General features: G+C 41.6%; 1 protein-coding gene across 1 annotated transcript in view; it reads left to right on the plus strand.

Annotated features, from left to right (window-relative positions):
- LOC138515351 (probable E3 SUMO-protein ligase RNF212) overlaps window positions 1-17,326 on the plus strand; it is a 188,779-nt gene extending 171,453 nt beyond the window's left edge. Inside the window, exon 6 of the mRNA XM_069630230.1 lies at window positions 17,053-17,326. Within this exon, the coding sequence (XP_069486331.1) occupies window positions 17,053-17,326 (274 nt within the window). The remainder of the gene's footprint in view (window positions 1-17,052) is intronic.
- The last annotated feature ends 979 nt before the right edge of the window (window positions 17,327-18,305 follow it).

The following is an 18,305-nucleotide window of genomic DNA, read 5'->3' on the forward strand; positions in this document are numbered from 1 at the left end:
CTCCTATCCTTATCTGGGTCCCATGCCAAGTTAAAGTTCCCTGTCAGAACTATGGGACCTTTAGCAAATTTCTCCAATTTTGCCAAAGATTTTTGAATAAAGGTGTCTTGTCCCGTGTTGGGTGTGTAGATTGTGGCTACCGTATATCCCTCCCATCTCCCCTTTAAATTCAGGGCTAAGTATCTCCCTTGGGCGTCCCTCTCAATGTCCATAACTATGAGGTCTAAGGTATTCCGGAGAGCCACCAACACTCCCCCCTTCTTCCTCTTGTCAGTGGCTTCATACAATTGGCGATAACCTTGTCATCTAATACTATCCCTGTCCCGGGTCTGCACATGGATCTCTTGTAATGTTATTATGTCGGGAGCCTCCCACTGAATATTTCTTTCCAACTTTTTCCTCTTTATACAGGAGTTTATCCCATTAATGTTCAAGGATATTATGGTGAGTTTATTATACATATCCATTGCCAACAGGGTAACAACAACCATCATACCACCTCCCAGGATCGTGTTTGGACTTCCTTCCCCCTCCTTTTTCCCCTGACAGCTTTTCCCCCCATTCTCCTTCCCTTCCCTCATCCCTTCCCTCCCCCCTCCACTGGGAGAGCTCAACCAGCCTTTAGCCTCCACCCCGATTTGTCCTCTTGAGAATTGTGCCCCTTACTAAACCCAGTGATTACTCATGCTGGTTCTCCCAAACCCATTCCAGATACCACCCCAATCCCCTCTGGACCTGTTATGTTGATCTCATTGCTCGCTTTCCCCAGGCTTACAGTTCGGATAATCCCTTGTACCTCTTTGTCAATTTCAATGTCTCATGTCCGTTGCAGGAAGTATCCCCCACTTCTACTCTTTCAGGGTGCCGGACCTTTCAGTTGTGGTTGATAATCCCCCTTATTGCTTTGTTTTGGTTTCCGTGTAGACCATTCCCAACTCTTAAGTGTGACAGAGCCTTTTGCTTGAGGGACCCTTAATTCCTGATCTTTCCTCCTCGATTGCCAACACTCTTAATCCTTCTTCATGGGATGATATCCGATATTGCCTCCCTTGCCACTCAAAGGCCAGTCCAAACGGGCAACATCCAGTGCTACCGAATATCTTTATCTTGAAGTACCCTCAGTACCGGTGCCATTTTTCTCTTTTTAGACAATGTTATCTGGCATAGATCCTGGAAAAGCATTATTTCTTCCTTGAGGCTTGCACAATCTTTTCCTTTATTTTGTAATCCTGCAGTGCTGCCAGGACGTCCCTTGACCTTGCCTCTGGTTCTTTTCTTTGGGGCTCTACCCTATGTATTCTATCAATCTTCACTTCCGGCTGTTCTTCCAGTTCCATTAGGTCAACGAAAATGCCTTTAACCACAGTTTCAAGTTCCTTATCGAAGAACTTCCTCTGGCAGGTTTGTAATTTGAATAACTCTCCTTGACCTATTTTCTAGATCTTCAGCCTGGATTTCAAGGTTGTGGGTCACCATTGCCAGTTGTTTCACCAACATTTCATTCTTCCTTGAGTCCTCCGTCAGTTCTTGAATGGCTTTCTCGTTGGTGGCAACCCTTTCTTCTATTTTATTCATGCCCTGTTTTATGTCCTGGAGCGCCATTGTTAAATCTTGTCTCATTACGTTCATTTGCTTTTGGACTCTGTCTGCAATTCTGTCCTCAAAGTCAGTAAAGTATTTCTTGAGTAGTGACTGCATCACTGATTGATCGTGACTCTCTTCTGTTTGGGGATATCCTTGCCCTGTTTGTTCCTGGCTCTGTTGCTCTCCTTGGGGTGAGCTGCCTTCTTTGCTCCACATCTTTTTAAAATTGCTTTTCAATGGTTTGATGGTGCCCATCTAGGATGGGAGAGCTTCCTTTCCCCTATTTGTAGACATTTCTGTGTCTCTGCCCTTCCTCTTGCCTCTATCTTCCTGCACTGGTACCTGGTTTCTTTCTCCTTGACTTCCACTCCCCACTCTCTTCCCTTTCTATGTTTAGGCAGCTTCCAAAGTGTCCCCTTTATTGCTCCATTCTACTTAGTGTTCAGGTTAGAATAGCGTTGGGTGAAGATTCTGAGCAAACAATGGAACAAAGGAGATTTAAAGCTGTTCAGTCAAAGGGCTCATCTGAAAGAACCTATTGTCATGGGTACAGTTCCTAATCTAATTAGGGCAAGGTTCTTTGAGTCACTCAATCACGGTGAGTTTTAAGTGTCCCAGTTTTAGGCATCCACTCACATGTATTTGTATTCGTCTTTATCTTGATCACGTATGCCCCATCATACCCCTAAAACCGAAACTTAATTTGGATATCTGTACCAAGTCCATGTTCAATGATAACAAAATAATTTCAATGTTGGTTGCTTACTGCCCCTTGTGTATAACTCGTTCTTCTTTGACTACTGTATGGATCTCAATATCTCAATGCAATGACATTCAGAACGGACCTGCACGTGGCTTGATATCTCGGGACAAACATAGAATACACTCAGTTGGTCAAGTAAAGGTCATGCATGTAGGCTTAGCAAAACCTTATAGAGGTTTTGCAAACCCCTCCTGTTCTTCTTGTGCCACGTTCTTATGGCTTTTACTTATTGATAGTTCCTATGGCCGTGCTCATTCGAGGTCTCCTTCACAAGGGGAGGCTCTTTTCCAATTGGGAGCGTGTAGTTAGCCTTCTCACCCCTCAGGGAAGAGTGCATTTACAGTCTCTCTTACATTAATGTGACCCGGTGTAGTGGACTGGGAGCTGAGTCCGACTTGGGCCGGATACTGCCCTAAGTACCCAACACTGATCCCCTTTCCTCCCATGTTCCACAAAGATGAAGATCTGCGTCCCTCCTCTGGCTCACTCTTCTTCTCACCTCCTTGTTGCTGCTCCGTTCTGTTTGGTGCCCAAGGTGACGTTCACCTCTGCTCCGGATTCCTGGATGGGGTGGGATATTCCTTACCCCCAATCGATAGACTGTTGCTATGCCTACTTGCCCCGCAGCATCTCTGTCCCCTGTCCGCGGCTCCTTGTACCTCTCCACTTATCGCTGGATCTTTTCCTGGAGGAGCTAGCCGAGGGAGGCACCCTTGCTAAAAGTCTCCCTCTGATCTTCTGCCTCATATAAAGTTGCGGTTTTGCCGACTGCGTCTCCTCCTCTTCTTCTCCATACCTGGCCACCGGCCACAATTTCGCCGAGGGATTCCCTGCTCCTCACTCGCCTCCAATTTAGCAGGGACGGTCCAGCCTTCGGGAAGCCTTGCCAAAGTCATTTGATTGCAGTCGTTGCACAGTTACTTCAGGGGGAAGGGGGAAATATTGGCCCCCGCCTATTCTTCCTCTTTCTCAGCTGTGCCAAGCACCTGGGCAGGGCATATTTGCTCACTGAGAATGAATTGCAGGCCCGAGGTTCGGCAGAGCATCGATTACGGTGCTCTCCTTATGGCTGCCATCTTGCATGCAATTCATGCATTTTATTTTACCCATACTGTTATCGGTCAATAATTGCAGTTATTTACTGAATACAGCCTCCTGAAACATATTCACCAATAATTCTTATTTGGAGTTCAAAGTACTTGGTCTGCCCACTCACGTGCCTAAATTTACGTGCCGTCAACCCAACATGCTGAATGTGAGAACCTGAGATTGTCAGTATATATTTTTAAAATAGTTTTATTAGATGAATTATACTCTAAAGGACCACATATGAAGATAACATGTATTTGACATTGCATTTGTATTACACCATTTGGTGAACTGTTCTGGTATAAGAAAGATTCAGCATCAACAATCGAAGGAAAACACATGCAAGCATAATAATCAAAGGATTAAAAGAAATTACCTGAAATATGTCAGGAGGTGGGCAGTTGTATTCTGAGGTGCAGAAGGAAGAGTATATGGATGTAAATGAGTAGCAACACAAATAGAATTGCCTAGTTGGTGTCTGTTGTGAATACCAACAAATTGAATGCAAACAAAGCAATGCATCAAAGCTATGCATATCAACAAAAAAAGTGAGTCTTTTATCTACTAAATAGATACCCCTGTGACTCCAGTAGGTAAGGATGGAATAAATCAGTCCCTGTTCTCAATAGGACAAGATTCCTCAGAGCTCCTGCTCCATTCTACTTGGTGTTCAGGTTAGAATAGTGTTGGGTGAAGATTCAGAGCAAACAATGGAACAAAGGAGATTTAAAGCTGTTCAGTCAAAGGGCTCATCTGAAAGAACCTATTGTCGTGGGTACAGTTCCTAATCGAAGTCGGGCAAGGTTCTTTGAGTCACTTGGTCATAGGGAGTTTTAAGGTCCCCGTTTTAGGCATCCTCTCACATTTATTTGTGTTTGTCTTTATCTTGATCTCGTATGCCCCATCATACCCATAAAAACCTAAACTTAATTTGGATAACTGTACCAAGTCCATGTTCAATGATAACTAAATAATTTCAATGTTGATTGCTTACTGCCGCTTGTGTATAACTCATTCTTCTTTGACTACTGGATGGATCTTAATATCTCAATGCAATGACATTCAGAGCTGACCTGCACCAGGCTTGATATCTCGTTTCAAACATAGGATACACTCAATTGGTCAAGTAAGGGTCATCCACGCAGGTTTAGCAATACCTTATAGACTGTATTCTTATTTGAGGTGACAGTTTTGATCACCAGCCAGCTCTCCTCTTACTCTCTAGACCACTAAGTAATTTATAGTCTAATTCAGCCCTCTCCCACAAAGTTCAGACCTACCCAAAAAGCCACCCCTCTTGATTTTGCAACTGTGTTCATTCCTTCAAAAGAACTATCAAAGCCTCACCCAGACCCTAATTCATGGCTACTCTGTATCAATTACAAAACAGCAAACGCTCTTGACATCAGTCCACACACAGTCAAGAAAAATCCAAGCCCATGGTAAAGACCAGCTTCAAGTGGTTTGGCTAGACCTTGGCAAACCTCCAGAGGAAGGAAAGATTCTCAAACAGACCTGATATAATCTAGCACATAAAATCCATGTTCCGAGCTACACAAGTGCAGGCTGATACTGGATGGAAGAAAGCTATGGCAACCAAATTGCTGGGGCATCTTATACAACCTCAAGTATTTAAGATGCACAGCAACCCATAAACTGACAAAAGATATTACAACCTATTTTATCTGAAAGAAATCGCTGCACTTTCCACTCTCCCCCTTCCATGCACTTTTCCCCTTTCCCTTTCCCATGCACTTGCACAATCTCAATGTCACTGGGCCTAGTAAGATCGTTGTTTTGTTCTCCCCTGTTCCCCTCCATTGCCTTGTCTTGTCACGCTCTGAAACACTTGTGTACGAGCGCGATACAAATAAAATATTGTTTCATATCAGACAGAAGATTGACCCAAAACACTAAACTGTCTTACCAACTATTGAAGGCCCATCAACCGTGCGTCCCTTTCCAAATGTACTCTTACATCCCTGGAATCTACCTCCTTTCCAACTTCTTGCTGGGTGGGTTGCTGGAAATCTGCCCCAAAGAAGTTGCATAATATAGTAGCACATTTCGGAACGTGGAATCCCAGGATACAAACCCTCTCTTAAAAACTCCCCCTCTCTAACTATCCCAAGTGACCAAGAAGCCATTTCCTGTTTTCCCACTTAGCAGTTGGTGTGGGGTTGTGATTTGGATATAGTTGATAACTTTTGGGCAATTATTTTTGTGAAAAGTTGTTTTTCCATTTTCCCTTGCCTTGCATGCTTTCGTTTTTATAAAACAGAATCTCTTCATTAGTTTTGATTCTTTTAAAAAGTTTTATCAGAAACGTTTAAAGCCAAGGTGGTTGCAGGACTCATGTCCCTAGCTTTACTGCTTGTATCCATTACAGGTGCTCCTTCTTACCTGCTGACCCTCAAAAGGCCTGCATCACCTGCTGACTCAAAGAGCCTGCAACCAGACCATCTGCAGTTATGTTCATTCTGTGTGGGGAGTGCCTCTAGATCACCTCAGAGTCATCTCTTGCTCATGCAGGTCAAACAAAGGGGTACAATGCAGAAATTGAGAGTGTAATTAGCCCATAACTATCAACCTGCATGTTTAGGTAAGGGGGTTTCCAAATGGTGATCAGTGTGGGGAGTTGGAAATTCTATCGCCCCTAGGCACAAATCTGCAACTACAGCATATGGGCTGTCTACAAGAAGTTAAAGGACAGTCAGTTCCAAATCTTCTTCGCATTCCTTAGCCTTCCAATGTGCACAATGTGAAATCAACCAGTCCTTTGTGTAGAAACCCATTTTCTACCCAGGTTAGATAATCATGAAACCGGAGAGGGGCTATGTTTCTGCGCCCCATACGCCCAGCTAGCCCTGCGGTTCATCACATGCTGACCGAATCCACCAAACAGGTAGGGGAGTTACCGCGGATCATTGTTTTGATGTTGTGCACTACTCATTCCATAACCGTGTGCTTAGGTACTGGAGGCTCTGGCATATTACAAATTCCCTTGTGTGCCACCTGTTCTTCTTCATTCTCAGTTAAAGCCGTGGACATGCACCACAAGAGGAAGAAAAGGAGGCACAACTGCGAATGTGATATCAGGCCTGATTCTCCAGTCCCATAGTTCTTGAGCTTGAAAAAGAGGCACCAAAAAGACAAACAAGAGTCCAAGACGCATCACTCCTGTTCTCTTTTTGGATCGATTCTACCCTAGTACCGGGTGCTGTATCATACGAGGTTGTTTTTGGCTGATCTTGAGTGTCCGGAGAATTTGTGGAGTGCAATATCAGACCATGGGTTTGAATCCCTACCTCAGATGTACTAAACTCCTAGGTTTTTGGCTTCTTTTTCCGAGTGCTCTCACCCTCTCATACCTTTGTCCTTTCAACTACCACTCACCCTTCAGTGTGGCTCTTTGAGAGATATAGGAGCCCTGAATCGGATAGTTTGTCAGAGCTGTGCTCCCGCACTGACAAGGGAAGAGCAGCCCATGCCAGCTTGGGAACTGCGGCTTTGATAAACTGCCCAAAGCGTGGCTTCCTTTGACATTGGAGTTGCGTTTATTGGGTCGGCTTCCTCTACTTTCCTTGGTTCACCAAGGAAAATGCCATATTAACGTGCTGTGACTTCAGTGGAATATGAAAGTCTTAATCCTCTGGCTTAACATCACAGTAAGAGGTTATGATATTTTGAAAGAGAAATGGTTACTAATGGCTTCCTATGAAAGCCATATACAAGAGTGTATTTCTAGTGCCAATTCATATTCAGTGCGACATCAGCATGGAAGCAAAGAGAGTCTCTCGACTTTGTCACTCCCCTCACTATTGGGACCGGTATCAGGGTGCAGTTCTGATCAATGGCTGTTCAATGTCTACATCATTGAGTCCTTCCCAATTGTATTTTAACTATATGCCAGCAATAACTACATTCGGAACCACCTTGATGACAATGACAGCTCAAAAGGAAACATTACAGTTAACTTGAACATGCTCTCGGATTGGCTGCCCAACAACAACATATGCCTTAGAGTCAGCAGATCAGAGGAATTTATGATTATGGTGGCCAGACTTCCTTCCTTGTATCTGGCCATATATCTCCACACTCCCAACCGACAAAGATGGTTGAATCTGCAAGGAAACTCGGTCTCCTCCTTGACACACACCTCCCTTTAAATCCACAGGTTAATGGTGTTACAAAAACTCCCACAGCTCCTTAATAGAGTAGGAAAACCCATCCCCCTCTTGGAAAAAGGGAAGACATTGTCAGGGCCTTGGTAGTTGGCATTTGTATTACTACAGTATTGTATCATAGGCTACCAGTGAACACTCTACAGCAAATTCAACTGATGCACAATCAGACAGTCCACCTTGAAGAAACAGAATCAGGTCACTACTGTTATCAAACCACTCACAAGTTTCTCTTTGAATATAGAGTGACATTGAAACCTCTTTTTACTATTGCGCTTTAAGAGATACCAGACCCAACTATAATTCCACCATGAGGAAGAGATACAATGCCCTCCAGGAACTTAGATCAGCAAGGACAGCATTCTGTGGACACTGACATTGACAAAAATTAGAGTGGAAGATAAGATGCTCTCACACACTATGGGACACCCACTGGGAAAGCAGGAACACAATTTGCTATGGATACCCTTAACACATGTTTGTTTCAGGAAACTTTTCTCAAAGAATTAGAACCCATTAACCTTCAGTTTGACTACAAGAGACCTGTCATGATGCCTACCCCCGGGCATCCGGACCAAGCCCATCAGCCCCAGGAGCTGGCATCCAGATATTTATTAAAACCCCAGCAGCCCCGGCTAGGGGCTGTCTGGGTTCAGTCCTGGCACCTTAGGCACCAGGCTCATAATAGAAATCAGTCCTGGCACCATAGGCGCCAGGCTCATAGGGCCTCATTACGACCCAGGCGGTAAGGGGTTAACGGCAGCGTTAACAGCGCCGACCCTTACCGCCTGAGTACGAGGTCCCTTAGCGCCATGGCGCTTTTAACACCTGCTTTTAGCAGGTGTTAAAATCCATGGCGCTAAGGGACCATGGAGTTAATTACGCCACCGTAATTTACGGTGGCGTAATTAACGCCTTCCCCACTCCCATTATACCCTATGGGGCAAAAATGGGAATGGGGAAGGGAAATTGGGGATTGGGGACTTACCGCCCCGCCAAGGTCGGAATGGGGCGGTAAGTCCGCCAACCACCATGGCGTAAACGTAGTTTACGCCATGGTGGTAAAGTCACGGCCCAGGCGGTAACTTACCGCCTGGGTCGTAATGAGGCCCATAGACATTACTTACCTCATGCAGACCATGCTGCAACTGAATCCAAGCCAACGTGAGGCTTGGATGGGACTATTTTGTTACAGGGACTATTTTTTACTCGGGTGTGGTTCTAGGGAACTTCTTACCTGGAACTACTTTGGAGGCTATTTAAACCACGTCCGATCAGCAACACACGCTTCGCGTTATTCTGCATCCAGCAGCGTAACGCTCACCGTGCCTGCAGTCAGCATCCAGTCTTCAGCCACACCCGTCTCGAATCCAGAGCTCCTAGCAAAAGAGGAAACAAGAAGGAAAGGTTAGAACACCGACCTTATTTCAATTCTTACCTGATTCCGGATCCATCACGTCTTCGAACTTGAAAAGGGCATTATTTCTGCACGCGTCGCATCGCCAGCTGCAGCGCCGCGCAATACTCACCAGTCCTCACAGCATTTTTCGATCCGGCGCTCCCTCCATCATTTTCTTCGCCGAACTCCAGCCCCTGGGGGAAAACAAAAGAAACAACAAGGTGAGCTAAGAGAGCTGACAAATACAATCTCTTACTACCATAGGCTTACCTGATTAACCACCGGAGGCATTACCCTTTAATACGTCCCATCTTCATTTGCCACACCTATAAAGGGAGAAAACAACAAGTTAAACTCATGCAACTTTTACCGGACAGTGTTGGATAATACAGACTCTTACCTGAACGCCATCTGCTGCCTCCAAGCAATATTCTTTTGAACCAGTTGCAATTCAACAAGGGAATGGAATAAGAGTGATCATCGAACATATTGAACTCTTTGAACTCTATAAACCCCGGAGTCAATATTCCTCCGGAACTCCTCCAGCACCTTCAAACCAGTGAAGTAACTGATATCTACGCACCCCTGCATGCCATGCAGGATGGAGAGCTCATTGTTTAAAAACATAAGGTGAGGTTACTAAAAGGGGATATCGGAGGTGACAAGAGGGGAGAACGAGAACAGTGGGAGGGTGCCATCACTAAAATCCATGGTTGGCTAAATCCCTTTCTCCACCTGCAGGAGAATACTTCTACGGATCAGACAGACGAGATTAGGCGGGCCAGTCCAGACAGTCATCTCAGCACTACGCATCACGTTGGTGGAGACCGCAGCTGTCCGGGTCCGATCGACGCCCCTGTGGGAACCAGGTGAGCATAACAAGACCGCTCAATTCTTAGGCAGATAATAAAGACCAAATGGTGCGCACCAAGGAAGTGCCCAGAAGTACCTGTTAGCCTGGGGAGACTTGCTGTCATCACACGAGAGCTGTGGACACGTTGTGAAAAATGAACTTGGAAAGCATTTTTTCTTAAAGGATAAGCCCCTCCCACCAACCCCCAGAATTCCTCAAGAAGGCACGGCTGCGCGCACCAAGGAAGTGCCCAGAAGTGCCTGTTAGCCCGGGAAGACTGTTGCTGTCATCACACGAGAGCCGTGGACACGTTGTAAAAAACAAACTTGAAAAGCATTTTTCCTTAAAGGGTGAGCGTCATCATTGAACCCAGGGACTGTAAGAAGGCTTAAAGTACTTTTATAACTTTAGTTACTTTGGACAAAATACCTAAAATCCTTAATTTTTGTGCCATAGAAAAGCCCTGCCCATCAGCCCCCAGAATTCCTCAAGAAGGCACGGCCGCGTGCACCAAGGAAGTGCCTGTTAGCCTGTTTGCCTGAGTGGCTGGCGGCAGATCAGACGGATTTATAAAATAAATAAAAAGCGCGAGATTGTAATCACGCATTGTTCACAAGTTGAATGTATTAAGGAATCTGCATGCTACCGCTGCGAGGGGGGAGCGCTGGACCGAAGTAAAAAGTAAGAAAAAGCAGAGGTAAATGTTTCAGGAAATACTTCTGTATAGAAAGTAACGTGTAATGAAACAACCTTGTGAGTGACGCGCCCAAATGAGAAAATAAGATACTAGTTTAACAGAAACGTAAAAATTGATGTAATGAGGTTTGAATATTTAAAATTGTTACATGCTTGATTGTACAATTGAATCTGTATAACTACAAGGTGATTTTATGAGGACAGAATGTTGAAAAACTGAATTCTCCAAAATCATAAAATGCACGGGGTGGAATCACCAACTATGCAATTGAGCTCACTGTCCTAAATGGCAAATGAAGTAACGTATGATAAGTGGGCCCTTTATGAATAAGAAGAGGGGGCTGTGACTTTATTAATAGTATGCTCATAAACATACATGGATAAAAACACTAAAAAGGGCCATTCCATAAAGTACGGAAGTAGGGAGATGGTGGGAGTTTATGAGAAAAAATGTTAACATTAAGGTGTACTAACTAAGAAATAACGTAGAATTGCTTGAAAGTAACCAACGAAAAAAGGCATGAGGAAAAAAATAATTTGCTCCAGGAAGGAAGCACTGTTAGGCCCTATGGTCTTTACAGCGAGAAGGAGCACAATAGCAAGAGCATTAGCAATGCCTCTCCCGCAATCACTGAGGCAAAAAACATCTAGTAATAGTGAGGAGGAGGAAGTGGAAGACAATCGGCAGGGGACAGATAGGGAAATGGTCAGTGTTTTAAGAACTGGAGGGTGGTAAAGGGGGAGGGGAAGGAATGGAACCTGGTCAGTCACAATCCCTGTTTGAAGAAGATGGGGAAATGGAACCCAAGGCACAAAGAGGGCAGGAACAAGAAGGGGAAGGTCTTGGGATTCAAGATGAGCAAGTAAGTCCAATGCTCGATACCAGACTGATATTCTCAAAGGGCATTTTTACACAAATGGCAAGGATGGTCAAGCCAATATATTTTGGGCATGGAGAGGTGGAAGATAAAGTGGACAAAGAGCAAGATGATGAAAGTAGAGGGAAATCAGATAGAAAACTTATCCTACTCACATTACTTGAAATAAGAGTATGGGTAAAAATTGAAATGAAAGATCAATCTGCATGCCTAAAAAGTATTTTAGAAAGACTTACGAAGTTAGAAATAATGGAAATAAGTGATGAAAAAGTTCCCCTTGAAGAAAAAGGTGGGAAGCTTAAGGTAGGATTACAAGGGGAGAATCAACATGATGATGAATTGGGAAGGGATAAAATGGGGAGTGTATAAGAAAAGCAAAAAGATGTTGAAGGGCAGATAGAAGAAGGCAAGAATGGTAAAGGAGAAGTGATAGAGATTCCTGATGATTTACTAGAATGAAATGGAAAAAAGGACGGTGAGGAGGAAGTGCTATGTGTGGTAATCTTCAAAAATGCAAGAAAAAGGGAAAAACAGAAACAGAGGGTTTTAAAAGCAGCAGAATTAAAGACGTTTAAGGCATCATCATTAACATTTCTGTGTAATATGGGAAGAGGTCTAAATGCAGAACAAGTAATAAGTGAAAAAGAGGCAGAGGAGGAAAAGAGTGATACCAACGAGGAGGAAGTTCCGAATAAGAAAGAGAATATCTCTGAAAAAGCAACACAAAAGGATTATAGTAATACAGAGATATGATTGAAGGATGTACTTAAGCAGAAACAACCTGAAAAAAGTGAAACAAATGCAAAAGAAGGGCGACAACTGTTTGATATATTTAAACATCCAGCGCATGCTCTAACAAACCATCGCAGGCAACAGTATGTCCCTCAGAGTGGAAGTGGTGAAAGTGTGTGGGAGATAGAAGAAGAGGAAGATAAAGTGGAAGAATATCCATGGCTGAAGGGGAGGGATGTTAAAACGAGTGAGCAGACGGCAAACCAGGGAATGACTAAGGATGTCAATGGTTATGGAGAGAATATGGAGGGAAAATAACATCAGAAGAAACTGTCACGAATACTGTAAGAGAAATTCTAAAGGAAAAGAATCTGTACGAATCTCAAGACATGAAAGGAATGGAAGTAATTGAGAAAGGGGGAAAGATTGGAGTGATTGAGAGATCTGTTGATTATGGAAGGGAATGAGAGGGGGTCATTAAAGAAACATGTAAAGATGTAAAAGGGAGGGAGAACTCAAGAGGGGCTGGGAAGGGAAGATACAAATGTGTGGGAACTTAGAAAACCTAAGCACCTAGACACACCAGGCCTGATTTTGCAGTATTTGTTTGATGAAGGAGGTTTGAGTTCATTGAATAGGAGGAGTATAATGGAATTGCTTCAACTTATCCCTGAACCGAGGCTAATTTCCTCTGTGGATATTCAATTAGTGGATTGTATCCACGGGTGGAGGTATGATTATGTAAGATTGGTAATATACTCACCTTTGGTGAGAAATATTATAATGAAGGAAGCAGAAAGTCTCCACAGATAGTGTATATATCTGGGGGAATAAAAGTAGTGAGAGAGAAGGAAAGGAAAAAGAAGAAAGAAGGTTTTGTGAGAAAGAGATTGTAAATCAGGAAGAAGAAAATCAATTGAATACAAGGGAAAACACAAAATTGAGACGTTTGGCTGAGGTTTTGGAACAATCTATTGCGCAACTAAGAGCCATGAGCCAACCTCTTTAGACCAACGGGGGTATTAAATATGCTCTGCTGGAATTCTAGGGGGCATAAACACTTTCTAGAAAATAGGAAGATCTGCACAGATTTTAAAAAAAAAAGAAACATGGGCCACAGAAAGATTGATATGGAATTGATAATATTCGACTTGTATATGTGCAATTCAGGGAAAACTAGGGTGACCCAAGGAAGGGATAGCAACATTGGTTAAGATGGGAAAAGGATTGGAGAAAAGTGAGGAATGCAGTATAAATGGTAATATACTTGGCACAGTATGGCAGGTGAAATGGAATGTTGAAAGCGGTGCTCTGTTGTTGATTAATGTTTATAGATCTACGGAAGTCAATTTGGAAAAAAACATTCGAGAAGCTAAATCAGAAATTAGATGAGAGGTTTACGATGAATGAAGTTAGCAGAGTAATCTAAGCTGGGGATCTAAATGCAAGTTGGAATTTAGGTAAATTAGAAAGAAAGGATTGTTTCTTGTCTGAATATGAACATGTTGCTAAGGCAAAGAAAAAGAAAGTTGACGGGGGGTTTTTGTTGCATTGGGCCTCAAATTGGGGCCTAAGACGGTTAGACAATGACAACCCAACTTGGGCAGCAAGAGGTTCTAAATCAGAAATGTACTTTATATTTATGTCTAACAATGTTTTCCAATATATAGAGAGCTTTAAAGTCAAAGACTCTGATGCAAGTGATCATGCAATGTTATTGCTGCAATTAGAATGGTTGGACAAGGATACGATAAGAGTAGAACACAACTCAAAGAACTTGTGTGTTAACACTAGAGGTAATCGAGTTAGGTGGACTAATAAAAAAGTGAGTAATTTTAATAGGCTCATGTTAAGTGTATTTGAAGCATGTACATTTGAAGATAAAGCAGTTAGATACTCAGTAAAGGGATTTCTTGAATATCTGGAATCTAGGGTAAGAGGTTCTATAGAGAATGTGGAAAGTAAGAATATGTCAAATGAGAAGAATAAACAAGTGTATAATATCAAAATAAGAAATAGAAAAAATGCCCTCCAAAGGTCGACAAGAAAAATCTCAAGGTCCACAAATATATGTATGGATAAGGTAGAAGCTATAAGGCTACAGAAGCAAAGGTATAAAAATTGGTTAAAGTACGAACGTGTGAGAATGCTTCAGGTAGATGGTGAAAAAATGTTGGAAAGTATCCAAGGAAAAAATTCAAGTGCATTTTGGGAATTTATAAATAAAAACGAAGAAAAGAACTTGACGAGTATGAGCAACCCTATAACCGAGGAAAATTGGTTGCAACATATTAAAGAAAATGTTACAATGAAAGAAAAGGGTTCTCATTTCAAAGAAGCTGTGGACTGGCAATTGAAACTATCGGTTGAGCAAATTGAGGCAAAAATTAAGAAGGCGAATCCATCAAGAGCAGCTGGCCCTAATAAATTAACGAATGAAGTATTGAAACAATCACCTTTAATATGGGCCAAGATATTATATGTGGAATTTAAAGATATAATGGAGACACAAACCATTCCAGAGACATGAAAAGATCATTCATGGTACCCATTTTTAAGAGGGGTTCACGATTCTTTCCTGCATGTTATAGAACAATTAGCACAATGGATGCAGATTCTAAGATTTTTGCCTCATTGTGCTTGACAGTATAAATGATTGGAGTGAAACAAATATGATCATAGATTTTAGACAAATAAACTTTCGAAAAGGCATAGGAACAGATTGTGGGGTTCCACTGTTGTATTGTTTACAGTACCAGGTTTGGAAAATGAACAACATTCCACTTTATGAAGCAACAATGGATCTCAGTAAAGCGTTTGATTCTGTAAATAGGAACATTCTTTGGCAGAAATTAGACAGCTATGGAATTCCGAAAGGGTTATTGAGCCTTATAATTTTCCTACATAAGGATTCCAAGATTCAAGTAAGACTGAATTCTGAAGGTGTATTAACAAAAGTGTTTAATTGATAAGGGAATTAGACAAGATTGTATATTGGGACCAACATTATACAACTTTTATGTGTGTGGGGTTGGAAAGGAGTTGGATGTAAATACTCTTGTTTCACCTAAGATTAGGAAACTGAAAATAAATTGGTCAGGATATGCCGATGACTTTCTTCTAATAGATACCACGCGGGTGGGATTTCAAAGATTAATAAAAACCTTTGGTAACTACATGGCAGGTATGGAGTTAAACATGAATCCATCTAAAACAGTAATAATTAAGATATCAAAAGGAGGACATGGTAAAAAAAAGAGTAGGTATGTATGGAATTGGGAAAATAATGAACTGATTGTGAAAGATCATTTCCAATTCCTGGGTTATCCTATAGTAGCAAAGTATAAAAAAAATCTTTCTTGGGAACTACCTGAATTTGAAAGTAAGTGGTATGTTAAATCAGATGAAGAGAGTAGACTGTAAATATGGAAACATTTCATTAGAATCATGCAGGGAATTTTATAGAAGTAAATTAATATGCACTATATTGTATGGGGTTGAATTCTGGCCACAAACTATGGAGCAAGAATATAGAGCTGTTGAAAGTAAGATATGGAGAGCCATATTGTGTTTCTTACCAGAATGCATACCGTTGGAGGTAATTAGGTATGAGATTGGCCTGGAATCGATTGTAAGTTTGATACAGTGGAAAAAATAATGCCTCATGAGCAAATGTGAACACTCTCGAGAGGGAACAGTACATCAACAATTAAGAGTGAATGATACGTTTGGATATATACATTATTTAAGGTTGGAATGCGAAGTAATTCTGGAAGAAACAGGAGAGTCAATGGAATTGATGAAAACCAACCCGAATAAGGTAAAGAGAAAACTTAAGGTACTGGATTGGGAAAAAAAATTGAATTGTAATTTTAGAATAAGATATTTTGGAGATTTTGTGGAGAGACATCTTATGGTTAAGGATGTTAAATGGAGAATCAATGTCCTTGAGGTTAAGAGTTTTAGCATTTTTAAAAAATGTGTGTAAAATAGGCTAGAAATTAAATAATGTAGTAAAATTAAAGGCATAGTATGATTATTTATGTAAATGTAAATTTGATATATGAGTTATGAAGAACTAGTGACATTGCTTTTCTTTTTGGAAGAGTATTGTAATTATATATGTTGTTAATTGATTTTATAAATTATAAACAAATAAAAGGTAAAAAAATAAAAATAAAGACCAAATGGAATTTGTTTCTGCACATTTATACTCATACCCCTTCATACACTGACAGTGATTGGTCATTAAGTTCATTGACAGATGTCTGCTGCATCTAATTAATTGTTTATAAATTGCAACATCTGGTGCTTGCTGCAATTCTAGCTATCCTTTTCCTCCTAATTTTGTCAAACACCCCACATACCACAGTGACACTCATACTGGTCTTGCTTCTACATCCTTCCCCATACTATCCCTCACTCTGTCCATGTGTTACAAAGTCAAAAAGAACTTTGTGGTGGAGAGACAAAAGTTGTATAATGGGGTAGATGAGGAAGGTAACCTGTCAGCACATGCATGCAGGCATCCCCTTTTTCATTTCTATTTTTGCTGTAAATGGAATGTTCCCATACACTCTTCCTCAGCCATGACACTGTGCCTAGCCAAAGAAGTGCTATGAACTAGTATTTCAAGAATCACTATATTCTGTAGCTGTCTAACTCTTGACTCAACCACTTGTTACACTACTTATTGGTAAATTCACTTTCCCCTCTCTACATCGGTTACTCAACTTCATATATTGAAATGGGAGATATCTGGTGCATTATACTTGTGTCTTTCAACCAAGTAACTGAACAAGGACAATAATTGCATTGTTTTATTACAATATGCTCTTAATATTTTATTCATTACATGTTGTTTATGTCGATAGGTTAACACCAGCAAGAATTCATCAACCGACAAATGGATATTCACACCTTTTATCATCTGGATTGCAAAGCAGTACAAACTGGTTAAGTGACCCTAACTGTGTAAGAGCTTCTCAAATGCCTCCTCAGACACCGTTGACATCCCAATCATCTTCAGCAAGGCATCAAATCAGTATCTCCAGTTTACTGCAAAGACAACGTTTGGGCAAGTACTCTTACTTATATGACGACTGTAGATTTAAACCATTGGTTATTGATTTTGAAATTGATTTGTAAAATGTTTTTGTCATGGAAATAAGATAATACCCCCATTTCAATGTGCGCTTCTTAATTTCCATAAAGCATGCAACTATAGCCATAATGTCTGTAAAGTGTTCTATTTGTTATTTCTACAAGAAACAGATGTGTACCGTGTCATTATGATACATAACCTGAATGGTATACTCCTTAAGACTAATTATCACAAGTAATTGGTGTAACTGTAGGAAGATCATTTGGTGTTGCTCCTATCAATGTATTATTATTAATGTATTTTTGTTAAACTGTTGTACTCTGACACTAGAGTCAGGGTTAGATTAACGCAAGAGGGCGCCCTGTCAGGGTCTTATTACACTAATATAGGCCTCAAGTAGGGGTGTGTCCTGGCACCCAAATTATACAATCGTAAAGTGTCGGACTTGCAGCAGTTTCTAAAAAAGGCTCATATATGTTCTCCTCGATTTGGAGGAGAGGCGAACAGTCTGTCTCATGTACGCAGATCACACAATGGTCATGGACAGGACTGCCTTGGGGCTTCAGCGTTCATTAAATGCGTTACACGCATATTCTAAAATCAACAGTCTGAAAATTAACCTATCGAAGACCAAGGTTATGATCTGTAGCAAAAGGCTGAAATGTAAAGGGAGTTTTCCTTGGGTCCTGGACAGCATTCGTCTTGATCCCGACTGTAAATATCTTGGTGTGCATGTTTCAACTTCTTCAAATTTGACCCACTTGGAGGTAGCGATATTCACTAAAACCTGGGCCAAGTGGTTGGTTATTATGAGGGTCATTATTGATAATGGGGGCAGATCCATTGAAGCCTTGGTAATAGCATATATGGTATCAATTATACCGACTATTTTATATGCACTAGAAGTCTTCCCTGTAAAGGCAGTGTTGTGGCTCCCCAAACATGAGGCTAAAATCCTCTGTTCTATTCTTAATCTACCCACTTCCATTCCAGTTGAGGTCCTGCATTTAGAACTGGGCTTAC

This window comes from Ambystoma mexicanum, chromosome 6q (genome assembly GCF_040938575.1).
Source record: "Ambystoma mexicanum isolate Mex_15411 chromosome 6q, UKY_AmexF1_1, whole genome shotgun sequence".
Classification (NCBI taxonomy): Eukaryota; Metazoa; Chordata; class Amphibia; order Caudata; family Ambystomatidae; genus Ambystoma; species Ambystoma mexicanum.